The following is an 18,982-nucleotide window of genomic DNA, read 5'->3' on the forward strand; positions in this document are numbered from 1 at the left end:
TGGTTCTCAGTCACTCAAGCTCGCCAGGGCTCAGGGTTCTCGCGTTAGAATGGGACCCTTGTCTGCAGGCTGCGCCCTGAGGACAGCAGAGGCAGGTCTGCAGAGGCTCACACCTTGGGCAGCGAGGCTCTTGCCTCCCCAAGTCCATCAGCGCCACAGCCAGCATCTGTGGGCCAGAACTTTGTTTGGAGACAGCTAGGGAGTGGGCTGGCCTCTGGATCAAGGTTCTGGAAGCTCGGGGGCAGGCTGCTGAGCCCAGGAGCATCTGGGGAGAGGGCCTGAATCTTCCTCTGTCCCCAGGCTGTCAAGTCAAAGAAGCACATCCCGGTGCACGTCATCCTGGCGACTGGAGAGAGCCTGACTGTCCCGGTGGACTCAGCTTCGACGTCTCGGGAGGTCTGCTTGCACACTGCCCGCAAGCGGGGCCTCAGCGACCACCTGGGCTTTTCCCTGCAGGTTGCTGTGTACGACAAGGTACTGGCCAGGGGTCCCATGTGGCACCTGCCTCCCTCACATGCCCAGACTAACTCAAGCCCTCAAATCACACCAAACTAGCTACTGCCCTCCATCCCAGTGGCCTAACACAGATACACATTTACACACACACACACACACACACACACACAAGCACCTCACCACCAGGCATCATGTCTTCCTGCCTGGACAGTCACATTCTCAGCACAGGACTGGCCCTCGGCCCGTGTCAAACCCACACTTTGCGGGCCTCTGCTACACCTGAGCAGCCCAGGCACAACCATCTGCTTGGCACTCACACATCCTACACACCCCTCACACTGGGAAGCTGTAGCCGCCCATGCAGCCGATGCAGAGGGCCACACGGCACAGCCCCACCTGACACACACCCTCACCAACCCACATGCCCACAGCCACAGCCTCATTCACACCACCCCCAGTCACGGTGGCCATGGTGTCAGTCCCTGCCTCCATTTGGAGGGACCAGCAGGGAGGAGTGTCAGAGTGAAAAACTGGCTATAACCCTATGTGGGGAGACCCTCAGGAGGATGGGCATCCCCATGGGACCTGCACACAGCAGCCCTAACCCCTGTTGACCCTGCTCTGGCCTCAGTTCTGGTCCCTGGGCAGTGGACGCGACCATGTGATGGACGCCATTGGCCAGTGCGAGCAGCTGGCCCGGGAGAGGGGTGAGAGTGAACGCCAGTCGCCCTGGCGCCTCTACTTCCGGAAGGAGTTCTTTGCCCCCTGGCACGACTCCCAGGAAGACCCTGTCAGCACTGAGCTCATTTACCGCCAAGTCCTCCAGGGAGTCAGGTCCAGCGAGTACAGCTTCGAGAAGGTAAGGGGGCACCATAGCCATCGGGGCCTGGAGGGTGACCCACCGAAGCCTGAGGAGGTACCATATTGCAGGGCAGGCCACAGGGGCTGCAGAGGCCAGAGCAGGGGCAGGCCTGGGGTGTGGAGGGGCAGAGACAGAGGCCGGAGGAGTGGGGCTCAGCGGTATGTGCGTGCAGTGCAGGCCCCTAGGCCCCTCTGCTGGGCCTGCAGCTGCCGCTTCTCAACCCCCACCTCCCACCCCCATCTCCTCCTGGCTTGGACTATAGGTTCGCTCAGGCCTCTGGAGTCCATGTACCGCACAAGGGGGACGGGGGGGGGGGAGGCGCCCATTAGCTCCAGGCCTGCCTGGCCTCACCATGGCAACTCTTTATGCGCAGCAGGGACTAGTGGTCAAAGCTGTGGCCTTAGAGCCCTAGCAGTAGTTAAAGTGCCACCTGTGCCTCTTTCTGGCACGACAGCGTGACCTTGGTTTCTTATGTCACCTCTGAGACTCGGGCCCTTGTCTAAAAAGTGCAGAGAGTAGCCAGAGCTCTTTGTACAGCTGTGAGAGTCAAGGGAAGGGAGCGTGTGCACCTGAAGCCCTGAGAGCAGAGCAGCAGTGCACCCGCTCAGCAGGTGAAGACCTCCTCTGCCTGGGTCAGGAGGAGGATGCTCTCCGCACCAGAGGTGGCTGCAGCAGTCCTGGAGGCCTGCCTGGAAGGGGACAGTAGGCAGGGAGAGTCAGGGGCAAGAGGGACTGGGACTCAGAGGCCAGGCAGCTGGGTGGCTCCGTGCGAGGTTTTGGTCTCCGAAGCGGGCAGGTTACTTGACACCTGGGGCCCCTGGAGCAGGGAATCCATTCTGGCCCCTTGCATGAGGTCCCACCCACTGAGTCCTTGCAGAAGCCCTGCAGGGTAGCCACTGGTGACTCTGGACAAGTGAGGACTGAGTAAGACAGGGTAAAGGCATTGCCCACATTCATCCTACTCAGACTGTGATATCAGGGTCCCTCCAGGCCTCCCCCACCTCCCCATGGTTCCCAGAGGGCTGGGAGCAGAGCACGGGGCACACCCCTCGTTGGAGCCCAGGAAGAGCACATGCTGGGTTCACCCACTGGGTTGGGGAAGTGGCAGATCCTGCCCAGAGGAAATGGCAGGACTGGCAGCTGTTCATGCTGCCAGTCCTCGCCTACGTGCTGGTCATGTCTGCTATGCTGGGGCAAGCACAAGACACGGGGTAGGGGTGTCACGGAGAGGGTGGGCTCTCACCCAGCCCACTCCCTCACCCCATGTGACCTGGACTGCACAGGAGGAAGAGCTGGTGGGGCTGCTGGCCCAGCACTGCTACGTGCAGCTCGGAGCCTCGGTGGGGACAGAAGCTGTCCGGGAGTTGCTGGCCAGCTGTATCCCCGCCAAGCTGTACAGGACCAAGCCCCCAGAGAAGTGGGTTAGCCTTGTCACTGCTGCCCACGCCAAGGTCAGCCTCCATAAGCCTGGGCTCTCCCTTGGAGGCGGGGGCCTAGGTACATAGAGGAGCTGCAGCCCCTCCCCGTGAACCCCGCCCACTGGGGAACAGGAGCCATAACGGGCCAGTGAGCATCGCTCTCTGTTCGGGTTTAACCAACCTCCTCAGTCACGCTCCCCATCACAGGCCCATGCCACGTGCTCCCTCCCTTTCAAGTCGGCAGCCTGGGTCAGGGTAGCTCATCCGGCACTGGTCTCCACTGCAGGGTCTGACAGCCCCAGCCTTCTAGCACAAGAGGGCATCTCTAGCTGCTGACCTGACCATGCCCTTGCCCCTGCACCATCCTGCCCTGCAGGCCCTGCTCTGGCCCGGGGGCCTTTTGGTGACCCCTCCCCTCACTGGGCACTGCATGGTGGGTGCAGGCTCCAAACGCAGGGAGGGCTACCTCTCTTCTCCCCTGCTCAGTCGGCCTGCACCAGGTAAGCGCAGCTGCCTCTGAGGGCTCACAGCCTCCTTCCCGTGCCATGCACAAACCCATGCCCTGAGCCCCAGGTTGCACACCGAGTCCCCTGCAAGCTTGCAGGTGGAGGCAGCCGGCAGCAGCCTGTCCCCGTAGTCCTCTGGCACCCTGATGTCAAAGAGGACGAGAGTCTGCCTCCCTTCTGAAAACCACCCTTGAAGGGTCCTCCCCCAGGATAGGTAACACAGGACTGCATCAGCTCCCCAGCTTCCTCACTGGCCCCACTACAGGCAGAGGCTTCCAAGAATGATCCAGCAAACAAACCCAGGGCACCGGGAGAGTCTCAGCGGGGGTCGGGGAGGCTGGGGCTGAGTGGTGAGTGATGGCAATGGCACACCGTGTCCCCACACAGGCACCATACACGCAGAAGCGAGCAGTGCCGGGGGCTGTGCAGGAGCAGGTAGTGGACACTGCCCGCCTGCAGTGGCCACTCCTCTTCTCCCGACTCTTTGAAGTCACCACCTTCTCTGGTAATGGATCAGGCAGGGTGGGGGTGCGGGCAGGGACCAGCCCACCCAGGGTCAGTCCAGGCTTCACACTGTCTCCTCTGGCCAGGCCCCCAGCTGCCTAAGACTCAGCTGATCTTGGCTGTGAACTGGAAGGGGCTGTACTTCCTGGACCAGAGAGAAAGGATGCTCCTTGAACTCTCTTTCCCAGAGGTCATGAGTCTGATCACCAACAGGTGGGTGACCCCAGGGAAGATGCCCAGATCTCTCTCTCCTCACAAGCTCAGGCCTTGGGGCTTCAGGAGAGACAGAGAGAGGGATGCGTGTTGTCCCTGGGAGCCCACCCAGGGTACAGGAATAAGGACCGACATGTACTGTGTAGCCGTTGCATGTGGGACCCCAGCCTCTTCTGTCACAGGCCACATTGCCCCCTTGGACACTGCATCTCTGCATCATGCATTGTCCTCTCAGCCTCTCTTTCAACCCAAATCCATCAGGAAAGGGGCACATAAGGCTTGCAGCCTTTTGGGTTTGCATTTATTTATCAGCTCCTTCCGTTCTCACTGGTCGTGTGGAAGGTACAGAACACGGAGGGACAGGGCCTGGGTGTGTGGCAGGCACAGAGCAGTGCTAGGGTGGCCTGCAGGCCAGGTTGGGCCCCAGCCGCCCCACCCCGCAGCTCTCCATGGCTCTGGTCTCCTGAGAATGCCCCCAAGCCCTTTGGGAAGGCCAGCCTGTACCCTGGGTTAAGTCCCCGTGTGGCATGACCATTGTGATCACTGCCGTGTGTGCAGAGTACACACTGGCCACCACTTACTGAGGCTGGCCATGCCGGGCACGGTCCCATTTGCCGTGAAGTCCTCACAGCATCACCCAGTCTGCAGATGAATAAACTGAGGCACACAGAGGCTGGGCAGCTCGCCCACGTTCACCTAAACTGTCGCCTCATCTCAGCTCCAACGTTCTCTGCAGTGTCCCTGCTGAGCCCACACACAGCTTGGCACCACCCACTGTCTCTGAGGCCTTGGGTCGCCACCACATGCAGGGGTGCCTGGGGCTGGGGAAGGCTGAAGCTCAGCCCCCGGGCCTGCGCCTGGCCCTGGACAAGTCGTGTGTCCTCCTCTGTAACTCAGGAGGGTCACCCCTCTGAGGCTGTAGAGGGGCTGAAATGGGGAGGGTGGGGGAGGCCTGTGGTCACATCACCCGTTTGTCTCCTCAGGGCGGCCCAGGGCGGGCAGAGGCTGCTGCTGTCCACACTGCACGGAGAGGAGTACGAGTTCATGTCCTCCAGCAGTGTGGCCATTGCCGAGCTGGTGGCCTTGTTTCTGGAGGGCTTGAAGGAGAGGTCTATCTTTGCCATGGCCCTGCAGGACCGGAAGGCCACAGGTGCCCAGCGGGCGGGCGGGGGGAGCGGGGCAGTGAGGGGCACGTCATGTTGTTGATATTAGGGTGACTTGCTCAAATTCATGTCACAGCGTCCATGTGGCATGGAGCAGGGCTCAGGGTCTTGATCAGAGAGAGGGAAAGAGGACCACAAAACACTGAGAGGGAAGCTTTGAGCAAAGCCTTCCATTCCACAAAATGTGGGGTTGGAGGAGGTGATCTCAAAGCCTCCAAGGTCACCCTAGCTGATGACTACTGAGGGAGGCACGGAAAGGCCTGCACCCACCCCCTGCAGACAGCAACTGGCCCCCAGCCTGTGCTTTGAGCTCCAGCCCCACAGCCGCCTGTTACCCCTTTTTACAGACAGGGAACCAGCTTGGCTAGGGTCACACAGCTCAGGGCTGAGGGATGTGAGCCCTGCAGTCCACTTCTTGGCCACAGCTTCTCTGCACACCAGTCCCAGCAGCAACTGAACACTCGTGGGAAATTGGGGGGCTATTAATTAAGGGCTTCGGAAGGAGTGGGGAGGCTCAGTGGGATCCAGAGGGAGGGCTGTTCTGAGGGTCTCACCACACAGTCAACTGTCAGCCCTGCCCCCCAGCCTGTCCCCACCACCCCCATGGGGGAGGAACTGTTATCTCACTTCACAGACGGAGCCCTGCATGTGGGGCCCAAGGAGGCATGGTGACTGCCAGCCTGGGCACTCGCCCCGTTGTCCATCTGCCTCTTGCCTTCGCAGGCTGTGGCTCCTGGGCAGGCCTCTGAGCAGCGCTCCTGAGGTGGGGCTGTGGTCAGAGCTCCCCAGACCCTGCCTGCTGGGCTCCAGGCCTGCCCAGGCCCTCGAAGGCTGGAGCTCTGGGAATCCCACCACTGCTCCTGTCAGTGGCCACGGGCCCCCACCTCTGAGTCTCAGCTTCCTCATTTCTCAAAACAAGAGAACCCAGGAAATGCCAGCAGCCCCAGCTTCTGCAGAGCCCCTGGTAAACGGCGGCTTCTCTGCCCCTGTGTGTGTGACTTGGAATTCCAGGTGACGTTACCCTCCTGCCCTTCAAGAAGGGGGACCTGGTGATCCTGACGAAGAAGCAGGGGCTGTTGGCTTCTGAGAGCTGGACCCTGGGCCAGAACGACAGGACGGGCAGCACGGGGCTTGTGCCCACCTCCTGTCTCTATGCCATCCCGACAGTCACCAAACCCTCGGCGCAGCTGCTGGTAAGCTGCACTCAGGCCAGGCACCTGTGGGCACATGGGAAGGGTGCCCAGCCTGGGGTCCTGGCTCAGGGGCCTGCTCCCCACCTCACAGAGGGCCATGAGGGCCACCTGGGCTTCAGGTCAGCTCTGCCAGCCCCACCATCCCTCTAGGTAAGTGGTGAAGCTGGCAGTGTTTGTGCTTTACACTTGATGGTGAGTCTCAGTGAATGGGAATTCCTTCCATCCCTCCCACGATGGGTGTGTCCTGGGAGCAAACTCATCCGTTCCCCAGCCTCAGCCTCATGCAAACCCTGACCCCAGGAGGCCCAGGCCTCCCCGCCCCCCGAGGACCGGCCCACGCCTGCCCCCCACACAGCCCCACGTGAGGACTGGACACCACAGTGGCGCCCCCTCCAGCATTTGGGCAAATGACTGATGGGTGGCAAGTGTGTAACGTGCCACCAAGCAGCAGCACTGCTGGTTACGGGAGCAAACACGAAGGTGTCACTCTGTCTGGGGACGCAGACCTGAGGGAGTGACAGTTGTGCTACAGCCTGAAGGAGTCGAGGCCAGGCAGCAGGACCAAATCAGAGCTGCCCCTGAGGAGAGGTGCCCTGGGGCGGGGAGCCTGCGGGCTCTGAGAAGCCCTCCCAAGGGAAAGGGAACAGGCTCAGAGGGGTGGAGTCACTGCTCAGAGATCACACAGCTGGTGACACAGGAGGGGTAGACCCAGGCCTTCCCAGGCAGGAGGAGCCTGTGGGAAGGGCCTTGTGTGCAGTGGCTCCTGGGCACCCACAGGCCTGTGCCCCCACAGAGCTTGCTGGCCATGTCACCAGAGAAGCGGAAGTTGGCAGCCCAGGAAGGGCGACCAGCAGAGCCACCACCTGAGGAGCAGACCAAGGAGAAGCCGCACACCCTGGAGGAGTTCTCCTACGAGTCTTTCAGGTGCCCACCCCTCCGTCCCCCCAGCCCCAGCCAGCCCCTCTGAGCTCCCCGAGGCCTCCCCAGGCAGGGAGGCGAGCCTCAGAGCCTCCAGTAGCCCCTCAGCAGGTTGAGGGGAGTGCCCTGTGTCTCAGCTGAGTGCTGTGGACGCAGATGGTATCCCTATGGGGACCCACCCTGGAGCCCAGGTCTCTCTCCCCACTGTGCCACATGCAGGCCAGTGAGGAGGGGACAGGAGCAGCGGGGCAGGAGAAGGGGTGCGGAGGGCCCTCACACCAGCCTCTATCCCTGACAGGGCCCCGGAGAACGAGACGGTCAGCAGAGCCATGTTCCCCCTGACCCGGTCCCGGGGCCACCTATGGGCCCACTCCCCTGAGCCACTGCGGCAGCCTCTGCTCAAGCGTGTCCACACCGATGCTGAGCTTCGGGACGCTGCCTGTCAGATCTTCATCGATATCCTTCCCCAGCCAGCCTGCCCCAGCTCCATGCCGACTCCACCCCCGCTCGCAGGGCCAGGTCGAGCGGAGCACAGGGCAGAGTGGCAGCATACAGCTCAGGGGGCCGGTCAGGGGTGGCGTGGAGACAGGGTCAGTCAGTGGGGTCAGACAGCATCCTGCACGTGCTCCTTGACGGCCACACCCATCCTAAGGTACATGGGCGACTACCCATCTCGGCAGGCCTGGGCCTCCGTGGAGCTCACCGACCAGATCTTCTCGTTAGCCCTGCAGGACACGGCCCTGCAGGATGAGGTCTACTGCCAGATCCTGAAGCAGCTGACACACAATAGCAAGAGGTCTGCTGGGGCAGGGCGGGCATGGAGGGCGCCAGCACACACAGGCCGCCGTGCCACGGCCCCTCAGCCCTCACCCAGCCCCAGAGGCTCTGGGCACAGTGCAGAGCGGGAGGGGCTGCTCCTGGACGCCACACAGCCTACCTGGGCACTTGAAGTGGCGCTGGGCTGGGCTGGAACCCTGGTGTGTCCTGCTGACATCCTGGGGTGCTCAGAGCAGGGAGGGCGATGGACTTGCCTTGGGCCTTGCCTGCTCCCCACCTTCTCTCCTGTGTGACCTGGGCAGGCTGTGGCCTCTCTAAGCCTCAGTGTGCTCCTCCAAAAAATGGGCACAGTAGCACCCTTCCTTGCCCATGCCTCAGGCAGGCTTCACATCCCATCTCCCAATGGGCCCGGCCTCTGGGAAGGGCCCGTGTGGGCTGACAGGCGCTACTACCCTCAGGTACAGCGAGGAACGGGGCTGGCAGCTTCTGTGGCTCTGCACTGGTCTCTTTCCGCCTGGCAAGGCTCTGCTGCCCCACACCCAGAAGTTCATAGACACGAGGAGGGAGAAGCCGCTGGCCCCTGACTGTAGTCGCCGCATCCAGAGGGTCCTGAGGTGAGCGTCTGGCTGCCATGACTGGCCAACCCTGCCGTGTCGGCCTGGGGAATGCTGAGGGACCCAGCTGGCCCTCCAGGAACTCGTGGCCCAGTGGAGCCAGACTCTGTGTCCTCTTCAAAAGCTGGCATCACTTTGGGGAGGCAGGACCAGGTCCCTAGCCACTGGGGAGGAAGGTGGAGAGGGAGGCCCAGCAGGATCTCAGAGGGGTCTCAGTTGTCAGTGGAGCCTCCTGCCAGGCTCAGTCGTAGCCACAAGCTGCCCATCCCACGGCTGCCTGTCCAGGGCATAAAGGGAACTGTCTGGAGGCACAGGGTGACCTTGATGCCCCAGGCCATCTTCCCACCTAGCCCACCCAGGGTGACTGAGGTGAGAGGCCCATCCGTGCCAATCTGTGTGCCATCCCCCCACCCTAGCCCCCCACAGCCGGGCAGTTTTCTGAGCCTCGCTGCCTGCCACCCCCACCCCCGGCTTGGTGGGCTGACTCAGTGAGAGGCTGTGGCAGTGAATGGCAGCCCTGGTCGTGGAGAGGGAAGTGGGTGCCCTCAGAGAGGCCCTGTTGGGGTCCCTGCCCCCTGCCCTCTGCCCCACAGCCAGCCCTGCCTGCTGAAGGCCTAGGTAAGCCAGGTCCCTTCCCCATGTGTGTCCCAGGCCTTCCCGGATTTCTATGAATCTTGAATCACCTGGGAGGTGAGTCCAGGCTGGCCGCTGCCACCTCCTCTGGGCCACGTGCTGAGCACGCCAGGCAGGGGCAGCCCCTGGGAGACACCCCCCAGCAGTGGTCGCTGGAGTTATTTCTTGTTCTGTGTCTGGCACCTAGTTAAGTAGTTAGCTTAGAGGCTGGTGGCCAGGGTGAGTGGGAGGGTGGCATGTGCAGCGTGCACTGTCTGCCTCTAGGACAGGACCCCGGAAGCAGCCCCCACACCAGGTGGAGGTGGAGGCCGCCGAGCAGAGCATCTCCCGAATCTGCCACAAGATCTGTCTCCCCAATGACACCAGCGAGGTGAGCCCCTGCCCCAGGGACCCTGCCGCCCCTGTTCCTGGCTCACAGCCCAGGGCAATGTCCCCCACCTTGGTTATCTGAGGACCGGGTGGTCTCCCCTTCACCACTTCGTGCCCCGGGTGCCCTGAGGTGTAAAGAGAGAGCCGTGCACCCTTGGGTGCTCCAGGCCAGTGCAGGGCGGGGCCACCACTGGGGGCGCTGCCAGAGCACTGAAAAGTCAGGACTGTCCCACAGCTATGAAGGGGCATTCTAGGCTGAGGCACAGCACAGAGCAGGCCAGAAGTATGGGCAGCAAGGCCGAGTCCCCTGCGGGCTTCTGACCCTGCTCTGGGCGTGGGGAGCAGGTGCTGCCATCAGGTGTGCCTGTGGACCAAGCCCTGCCCATGTTGGCAGCTGGGGACTGCAGAGGGGACAGGTGGGAAGTGGGAGACCGTCCAGGTGCAGCTGTGATGAAGAGGCCCTTGGCCAGGTGGGCAGAGGAGGCTGAGGGGCCCTGTGCCCTCCCGGTCCCCTCAGCAGCGCTGTGGCCTTTAGGGTCTTGGCGTGGCCTAGTCCCTGAATGGTAAGTGCCCACAGGCTGGCTGCAGGGTTCTCAACGCAAGTGCAAAGGCTGGGTCCCTTGGGGCCCTGAGACTGACCTGTGTGACTAAACAACGGAAACATCTGGTCAGTTTTCTAGAAGGAAAGGCTTGCCCTTCTCAGGCCAGGAGGATCCAGCCCTTCTTAGGAGGGTGTGGCAGGGTCAGGCTCTGAGGGGCCACCCGGACCAATTCCTGAGACACTCCTGCCCCCTGCCCAGATGCTGGAAGTGGGCTCCCACACCCGGGTGCAGGAGGTGTGCCAGAGCATTGCCACTAGACTGCAGCTGGCCTCCTGGGAAGGCTGCAGCCTCTTCACCAAGATCGTGGACAAGGTACGGCGGGCAGGCTGGCCGGGAGCAGGGGGCAGGCAGGGTGTGTGGCAGTCCCGCCCAGGCTGGCCGGACCCCTCCCTGCATGCCGAGGGCCATGAGTGCAAAGGTGGGTGAGTTCACAGAGCCCACAGACCCGAGTGAGCAAGGCCAAGCATGGCACCTAGCCTCCGGGGCCCCCCAGAAGGGCACTCCCCAGAAGCCCTCCACTTGGCCTCCCCTGTACCTCCCTCCACACCTACTCCAGGTCATCAGCCAGAAGGAGGGCGACTTCTTCTTCGACTCCTTGCGGCAGGTGTCTGACTGGGTGAAGAAGAGCAAGCCCCAGAAAGAAGGTGGGAGGTGTCTGTGGGGCAGGGCAAGGAGGGGGGTGCATCTGGAATGAAGGGGCAGGGTGGGGGGACTGTGCCTCCCTGGGCGAAGGCGGCGGCGGCTGACCTTGGCACACCCGCACGGCCCGGGCCCATTGATTCAGTGCTGCTGCTGACCCGTGTCACGGAATGGCCAGCCTGGGGCCAGGCGGTGAGGGCCCTGGGAGTTCTGCCAGCTCAGGCAGGGCCGGTCCAGAATGGATGGCAGGGTGATGGAGGATGCATGGGGCATCCTGAGAGGGTGGACAGGGGCCTGACTCCCCCAGGAGGTCCAGGAACACTCTTGGGGAAGGAGGCTTCTGCACTAGTCTTGAAGGATGAGGAAAAGTTGGGGCTGGAGCGGAAGGGTGGAGATTTTCCCATAGGGCAGACACAGCAGCAATGTGAAGAGGTGTTGAGGACAGCGTGTTTCAGGCGGGGTGCAGGGAGGGGGGTGGCAGGGCCCTGGGCCGTGGGAGGGGGTGGGGCATGGCCACAGAACCTGGCGGGCTGGGGTGGTCCTGGCAAGAGTCAGGACACCGCAGGACAGGCAAGTGCTCACTGCTGGCCCCGCCCAGGGGCCCCGGTGATGCTCCCCTACCAGGTGTACTTCATGCGGAAATTGTGGCTCAATGTGGCCCCAGGGAAGGACATAAATGCAGACACCATACTCCATTACCACCAGGTACGTGGGCAGGCTCTCTCACAGCAGGGCTTTGGGTTCACCCTCACTCCACCCCACACCTGCCCTGAGACGTGGAGGAGGAAGGCCCATGACAGCTGCCATGCCCCACGGGGCCCAACCCCACTGTGAGGTCCAAGAATGTCTAGAAGGCTCGCCAGTGGCTTCTGGAGCCCCTGTGGCCCCATGTGGTGACCAGGCCACCCCCTGAGCATTCTGGAGCCAGAAACAGAGGGAGAGCAGCATTTGGGGACAGGACTGTGCCATCACCTGTAGCACGATGGCCGGGGAGGGAGGGGCAGAGGGCCTGGGAGCAGGGGCCGTTGTGCGGAAGGGTCAGCTACATAAGGGGGTGTGGGCCACTGCATCACAGCAAGATGTCGGGGAACCCTGGCCTGACTCAGGGAGGGGGTGGGAGATGTTCCTCCTGCTGGAACCCTGCCGCCTGAGCACAAGTGCGGAGCAGCAACCTCAGGCCCAGCGTGTCCATCACCCAGGAGCTGCCCAAGTACCTGCGTGGGTTCCACAAATGTTCGAAGGAGGACGCCATCCACCTGGCGGGACTCATCTATAAGGCCCGGTTTGGCAACGACCAGCCCCAGCCAGCCAGTGTCCCCAAGGTCCTGAGCGAACTTGTGCCAGAGAATCTCACCCGCCTGATGTCCTCGGAGGAATGGAAAAAGGTCCCTGACGGGCTGGGGAGGGAGCCTGGGCTGCTGCCCCTCCCAAGGCCCTGCCTTCTGGGCAGGGAGGGCGGCCGGCTGGGTCTGGGAGCCCGTCCATAGTGCCTTAGAGACACACGCTTCTCCCCGGGGGGGGGGGGGGGCGGAGACCTGAGCCCCCCAGGCTGGCCTCAGGCCCACAGGTGCTGCTCTGGCTGGGGCCGCGAGGCCCCATCGCCAGGGCCCCGTTGGGAATGGTTCCCGCCGGGGCCACATCTCTTCCAGAGCATCCTTCTAGCCTGTGACAAGCATAAGGACAGGACGGTGGAAGAGGCCAAAGTGGCCTTCCTGAAGTGGATCTGCCGGTGGCCCACCTTCGGGTCTGCCTTCTTCGAGGTGAAGGTAGGCCCCCCACCCAGCTGTGCCCCGCCTGGTTCTGGCCCAGCAGCCTGAGCCTCCCTCAAACACACGCCAGGTTGGAGGGGCATGTGTGCAGGTGTGTGCGTGCATGCGGGTGCCTTGGGGAGGTGGCCCCTGGCTTCCTGGCGTGGCTGTGACCACCGTGCCCCACCCCCAGCAAAGCTCGGAGCCCTCCTACCCGGACATCATCCTCATCGCCATCAATCGCCATGGGGTCCTGCTCATCCACCCCAAGACCAAGGTAGGTGGCCCAGGTCCGGGGACCCCCACCGGGTGGGGCCGTAGTCATCTGCCCTTCTGCCCCCTCCCACAGTGCTGGAGGGCCCAGGCCCGGGGCCCCCGGCTTCAGCGGGCTCGTGCCCTCCTGCCTACTCTGCCCCCAGGAGCTGCTCACCACCTACCCCTTCACCAAGATCGCCAACTGGAGCAGTGGCAGCACCTACTTCCACATGGCACTGGGCAGCCTGGGCCAGGGCAGCCGCTTGCTGTGTGAGACCTCTCTGGTGAGCCCCTATCGCTTCTCCCAGCCCAGACACACAGGGCCCAGAGGCTCCAGGGACTGGGTTTCCCTGATCTGAGCCGCCGCTGCCACAAGGCAAGTTGCTCACAACGGGGCATGGCCACCTGTGCCCAGGTGGGCAAGGCCAGCTGGGAGGTCTGGAAGGAGGTGCAGGCTGGGCGTGGTGGCAGGGCCTGGTGGTGGGCCCCACGGTCCTGGTCACACTTCCTACAGCAGAAGCCTGCCTTCTGTCCTCACCGCCCTGCCCAGGGTATCCCTGAGCAGAAGCTGGGCACTGCCAGGCCCTGGTCAAGCCCCCCAACTGGGCCCCCACAGCCTCTGTTACCCTTCCCCTGTCCAGGGCTACAAGATGGATGACCTGTTGACCTCGTATGTGCAGCAGCTCCTGAGTGCCGTGAACAAGCAGCGGGGCGCCCGCACCTCAGCCCTGGCCGATTCCTAGCAGAGCAGTGGGGGCTCACTGCCCACACAGCCACCCTTCCCAGTCTGGGGTTCTCCGTTTGGCCCAGGGACTGCCCTCTGCAGGCAGCCTTTCATGCTGCCTTCTCCCCAAAACACACACCCCCAGCACCGCAGGCAGGCCCCCTACCCCAGGTGCTCACCTCGAGACCAAAGGACAGAGCCCAGGGCAGGGGCAGGGTGTGAGGCCTCCAAGCAGGTGGGTGGATGGCTGAGAGGACCTCCTCCAAGGATGCTGAATAAAAATTGCTGGAGCAGTGGGGAGTGTGTCAGTGAGAGGAGGGCATGGGGTGGGCAGGACGCCTGGGAGGCACTGGACAGCATGGGATTCGTCCAGGGGAAGCAAAAAGCACTGTGACCCCCCCCAGGGACAGCCGGGGACAATTCCATTCTCAGAGAGTGACTTCACTGGTTTCGCTGCCTTTCCTTTTCTTGGCGTGGGGAGAGGCCCCTCTGCACACCTTTATCCTCACCCTGCAGGGCAGTGGAACACGTACTTGCTGCCAGGAAGGCTGGGCCGAGGTGCCAGCCGCTGGCTTTGTGCTACGTCCAGCCTGTGCCCAGGCAGGACGCAGAGCTTGAAACAGGGCTGTGAAGGTCTGGGTTTGTCCCCACTGCACAGACAGCCCTGTGGAGCCTGTCCCCACTGAACCCACCAGGCCATGCTTCGTGGACTGTGGGTTTCTGCCTGGCCTGTCTCCAGGCCCCGATGGCAGCCCGGCGGGTGTCTGTTGCTCTGTGCGTCCACGGCCGCTGCCCCACCTCCTCACCCCGACACGAGAAACCACTCAGGTCTCACAGCTGTGTGAAGACGCCTTCATTCACTGTACAAGTGTGAGTCTCGTGCTGCCACAGAAGAAGTGTGCTCCCGGAGGGTAGGAATGAGCCTCCCACCTGACCCCACGATCTCCTGGTCCCCAGCCAGCCAGACCCCTGAGGGGGTGCAGCTGGAGGGACTATGGTGACCAGAGAGGAGCTTGGGGGACCACAGTGGCCCAGGCCCGGGGTGGAGTAGCCAAGGCCGAAGTTCAGAACGGAAGCTCCTGAGTGACGGGGGAGTAGGGTTCTTCTCCCTCCTGCTGATCCGTGAGGTGAGGTGGCAGGACGGGCTGGCCCGTCCAGACACAGGAATCCTACTTAGCTGAGGGAGCGAGGGTGGCTCCCCAGAGGCCCCTGCCATGTGGTCCTGGTGCTGGGGCTGGGGCAGCTGCCTGGCTGTGTGGGGCCACATTTGTGCACAGTGTGGTCCCTCGGGCAGAGGCTGAGCAAACCCCCAGGGAAGAATGTGAGCCAGCAGGCCCCTGTGAGGATGGGACAGGTGAGAGGGGCAGCGTGGGGGCAGGGGCCCAGGTCCCGGGCCAGGGGACCCCAGGCCCAATTCACTCCTGTCCGTGGAGGACCTCAGGCTAAAGCGTGCGGGCACAGGCCTGCCACAGGCTCAGCACCTCCTGAGCCCTGCTCTGCCCTGTGTCTACAGAGAAGGAGGGGGAGGAACCCAGGGCAGGGGAGTGGAGAGCTGCCTGGGGAGAGGAGGGAAGACAGGGGCAGGGACTAGAGAGAAGGGGAGGAAAAGAACTGAAAGGAAGGCGGGGACAGAGGAAGGGACACTCTGTGAGGAGTCGCGGTGGCATACAGAAGGGCACAGGGCCGGAGGCCGTCAGGCAGAGTTGAGCCTCACAGGCTTGGGGCTGACCTTGCGGGCGGCCAGCTCCGACAGCTTCTTCAGCCGCTTCTTCAGCTCCAGAGGGAACTTCTCGTAGCATCTCTTACACACGGGCTTCATATCAAACTCCACAAACTTGTTCCTGGGGAGGAAGTGCAGCAGTCAGGAGGACCCCTCGCCCCACAGCCCTGACCGGGTCTCTCCCGACACCGCAGAGCCATGGCTGGAGGAGCGGCTCTCCCTGGGCCTCTGCTGGCCCCGGCCAGCAGGCCAAGCCCCAGGGTGAGCTTCAGAGGTCACAGTGGAGGAGCAGCTGGGCTTCCAAGCCCGTCTTCGAACTCTGACATTTGAGAACCTCCCTGCCCCCCCACTGCCCTCAGACACCTCAGCTTCCTGGATGAGCTGGTGGTCTGACTCCCTTGCCTCTGAATTGGCTATTCCTAGCTGGAATGCCCTTCTCTCCCCAGAGCCCAGTGTCCTTGCGGGTATTTGTTGTTCTGCCTCTCACTGTGACCTGGGGGTCCCTGGACCTGCCTCCATGGGCTGGAGCTGCCCTTGCTCCCACTGCACTCCAGGGCCTGACTATGACAGGTCAGGGAAGGTCTGAGGAAAGGCAGAGCCCCGTGACACCTCCATGGGAAGGGAAGACGCTGTACCAGCCCTCCACCCAGCGCAGGCACCCTAGCCTGGGAGGCTGGCAGGACTCACTTCAGGGTGAGCTTGCTGTTGCAGGTGGAGCAGGAGAAGCAGTTCACACACCAGGCCTTGTTGAGGGCTGACACCACTGTGATGGGCAGATGGGCGGGGCTTAGGAGGCCCCTCCCCGGCACCTGCAGGCCCAGCTATGCAAAGCCAGGGCCAACAGAGAGGGTGGGAGTGGTTGAGCAGAGCGACACAGGGACAGGAGCGCCTTACCATCACCCTCGATCACGTGGCTGCAGCTGTAGCAGACGTCCCCAAAGAGCTGTGGACCAAGCAGGTGTCAAACACACAGGCATCCATGTCCCAGCCCAGGGCCAGGGCTGTGGCCTGGCCCCACCCTGCCCCACCCCAAATGGCAGCTCGGCATCCACCTGCACCTCCTGGGCCTCCTGCCAGGGCACAGCCTCAAGCCTGAGGTGAGGGAATGTCTGGCTCATCGCTCATCCCCCGGGAAGGACAACAGGTTGAGGCATCACCCCCCAAAATGCCCCTTTGCTCCTGCTGGAGTCCTGGGGGGTGTAGGCCAGGAGAGCCCTGCCGGATATAGCAGGACGAGCAGCCTGCGGTACATGGCAGCCCCCTGAACCCAGGACTTCACACTGGCATCTCATTTAGTCCCAACAGGAGGCCTGGGCCGTGGGGCACATTTCTCAGACGAGACACTGAGGCCAACAGGTCTGCCAGGTCTCAGGACCCTGCACTGGGGGCCTTGGCACCACAGAGGCTCCTGAGGAGGCTTCCCCCAGCCCCCCCACCCACCTGCAGCGCCCCCACTGCCCACTCAGCAGCCTTCCCACACACCCCCTGCAGGCGCCCAACAGGGCCAGGCAGCCCCCCCACCGCACCCGCCCTCAGCCACAGGCCCCACCTGGTTGTAGTGGGTCTCACAATAGGCCAGGCCCTTCTTCTCATAGTGCCGGTGCCCCAGGAACGGCTTCTCACACTTGGCGCAGACAAAGTGCTGGGAGGAAGCAGAGGCCTCGCTGGGCTCACGGGCGGGGAGTGGGGCTGACACCTCCAGGACTGTTGGTGTCAGCGGACGCCAGTGCTTCCCACACTCAGTGAGCCGCTCGGCACATAGCTGTCCTCTCTGGACCCGCTCCATCCCCAGCCCCCTCGGTCCAGGTTGGCAGGGTGAGGTGCCAGGGTACTGGGCCCTCCCACGGGGGGCTGCTCTGTTGTTTGCATGGCACCTTCAGGAAGGTCGCGCGTCTGTCTCCCGTGGATATCCCACAAGCCCCAGAAGGACTGAGAAGCATCTGACCCATCAGCCAGGGTTTGGCCGGCCCCACATCAGGAACTTCCCAAAGAGGCCACCCAAGGCCGAGTTTCTGGAACACAGAGCTGGCCAGGGCATTGGGGATTGGAAGCCTCCTTTCTAAGTAGTGCCCACTTAGAAGACACTGAGCGCCCACAATGCAGGGGCGTGCCCTGGGTAACCCAGGTGGACACACCTGAGGAGCCCACCAACAGGTGTGCCCAGCTTCCGTGTCTACATGGGGCACAGCCAGTTCTGTCAACAACTCCACAATCCCTAAGGCTTTCTTATAACTTTGGAATCCTCTACAAGGTCAGGAAGGGGAAGAAGGAACGTGGGCATGGCTGCCTGACGGTGGTCTGTGCTCAGGCCTCCTGGTTCCCGTGGATAAGCTAGGGCCAGGCCAGGGTGAGGAGGAGCCGCGTTGGCCTGGGGGTGGGAGTTTGGAGGGGCTGCAGCGCCAGACCCCCACCGTGACCAGGAGCCAGGGGCACCCCCTCCTGTCTGAGCCGGCCTCGCTCACCTCCACGTGCCACTGCTTGCCCAGTGCGTTGACCACACGGCCCTCGATGGGCCGGCGGCATGCCCCACAGATGGGGACCCCCATCTTGTCATGGCACGGCAGGCAATAGAGGTCCCCCTTCAGCTCACGGGCCTCAGCAGTCAGCTCCTTCCTGCAAGACAGCACAGAGCCCCCAGGTGACGTCCTGCTCTCCTTCAGTGGTCACAGCAGCCCCTCCAGCCTCAGGGAGCAGCTTCCTGACAGGCCCCACTCTGTCCCAGCACAGCACCCTGGGCAGATGGCTCTTTGATGTCTGTGCTCTTTGGGGACTTCCGTGCCCTAGACAGGCCCCGAGGCACAGGATTCCCGCACAGTCCCTGCAGAAGGCAGCCAGTGTTTGCTCTGTCAGGCCTCCGAGAAGGAGACGTGTTGTCTGGGCTCCTCTGCACCAGACTGGGGGCTGGGACAGGCACAGGGAACGGCTCCAGCACCAGCACCGGCACCAACCTCCCCCCTCCCCGTCGCCCCCTGTCTATGATTCTTCCTGTCAGCTTCATCCAGGGGCCCCTCCTGCCTCACCCCCAAGGCTCAGCCCGGATCATGCACGTGCTCCTGAAAAGAGCCCTGGGGAAAGAGGGCTCCTGCAACAGTGCCTTCCTGGCCCATCCATCTCCGCCCTGCACCCCTTCTCGTGCACCACCACTGCCCCGGAGGGAGTCCCACCCCACTCTGCACCAGCCCCTGTCCAACACGCCTGCAGTGGGTGCAGCTGAAGTGGTCTGGGTGGTAGGCATCACTCTTGAACATGAGGGGCTGCTCCTCGATGACCAGGTGGCACCGTTGACAGATGTATTTGCCCAGGCCCTTGGCCTTCTCACGGTTGTGGCAAGGCCGGCACAGGTGCCTATGGGAAACAGGTAGGTAAGAGGGGCACACTGCCCACTCCTCCCCTTCCTGCCAGACAGCCAGGGCTACCTCCCAGGAGAGGAGGCCCCTGACCCACCCGAGCTCTAACGAATGCCTGCGAGCCTCGATGGGCTCGGCCAGTGGCCTCACAGAGGTGGCCGGCCAGTCCCACAGCCAGGGAGGCCCAGACACGTCCTCCCAAAGGTGCCTGTGCACAGGACGAAGTCAGGAGGAGACACGCCAGAATGTCTCTGGGTGGTACAGCAAACATGACAGTTTTCCTCTTCCCACTTTTTCTGAGCCTAGGACGTTGTGTGGAAT

The 18,982-nt window shown here is 63.1% G+C and overlaps 2 protein-coding genes across 6 annotated transcripts in view; one reads left to right on the forward strand and one right to left on the reverse strand.

The window, feature by feature from the left end:
* Positions 1-13,780, forward strand: part of MYO7B (myosin VIIB) — a 111,289-nt gene extending 97,509 nt beyond the window's left edge. Inside the window, exons 29-48 of the mRNA XM_033102344.1 lie at positions 301-474; positions 1,088-1,315; positions 2,602-2,769; positions 3,630-3,747; positions 3,833-3,959; positions 4,943-5,109; positions 6,134-6,315; positions 7,109-7,239; positions 7,532-7,689; positions 7,876-8,029; positions 8,469-8,624; positions 9,522-9,627; positions 10,427-10,540; positions 10,785-10,872; positions 11,466-11,572; positions 12,067-12,252; positions 12,517-12,633; positions 12,809-12,892; positions 13,035-13,154; positions 13,512-13,780. Coding sequence (XP_032958235.1) covers positions 301-474; positions 1,088-1,315; positions 2,602-2,769; positions 3,630-3,747; positions 3,833-3,959; positions 4,943-5,109; positions 6,134-6,315; positions 7,109-7,239; positions 7,532-7,689; positions 7,876-8,029; positions 8,469-8,624; positions 9,522-9,627; positions 10,427-10,540; positions 10,785-10,872; positions 11,466-11,572; positions 12,067-12,252; positions 12,517-12,633; positions 12,809-12,892; positions 13,035-13,154; positions 13,512-13,613 — 2,787 coding nt within the window. The 3' untranslated portion in view covers positions 13,614-13,780. The remainder of the gene's footprint in view (positions 1-300; positions 475-1,087; positions 1,316-2,601; positions 2,770-3,629; positions 3,748-3,832; positions 3,960-4,942; positions 5,110-6,133; positions 6,316-7,108; positions 7,240-7,531; positions 7,690-7,875; positions 8,030-8,468; positions 8,625-9,521; positions 9,628-10,426; positions 10,541-10,784; positions 10,873-11,465; positions 11,573-12,066; positions 12,253-12,516; positions 12,634-12,808; positions 12,893-13,034; positions 13,155-13,511) is intronic.
* A 652-nt stretch (positions 13,781-14,432) lies between these two features.
* LIMS2 (LIM zinc finger domain containing 2) overlaps positions 14,433-18,982 on the reverse strand; it is a 44,409-nt gene continuing 39,859 nt past the window's right edge. For all 5 annotated transcript variants that reach the window (XM_033102346.1, XM_033102347.1, XM_033102345.1 and 2 more), the window contains 6 exons: positions 18,510-18,659; positions 17,777-17,927; positions 16,864-16,956; positions 16,209-16,257; positions 16,002-16,077; positions 14,433-15,435 (listed from right to left, as the gene is read on the reverse strand). In XM_033102346.1, the coding sequence (XP_032958237.1) occupies positions 15,288-15,435; positions 16,002-16,077; positions 16,209-16,257; positions 16,864-16,956; positions 17,777-17,927; positions 18,510-18,659 (667 nt within the window). In that variant the 3' untranslated portion in view covers positions 14,433-15,287. The remainder of the gene's footprint in view (positions 15,436-16,001; positions 16,078-16,208; positions 16,258-16,863; positions 16,957-17,776; positions 17,928-18,509; positions 18,660-18,982) is intronic.

This window comes from Rhinolophus ferrumequinum, unplaced genomic scaffold (genome assembly GCF_004115265.2).
Source record: "Rhinolophus ferrumequinum isolate MPI-CBG mRhiFer1 unplaced genomic scaffold, mRhiFer1_v1.p scaffold_84_arrow_ctg1, whole genome shotgun sequence".
NCBI classification, from domain to species: domain Eukaryota; kingdom Metazoa; phylum Chordata; class Mammalia; order Chiroptera; family Rhinolophidae; genus Rhinolophus; species Rhinolophus ferrumequinum.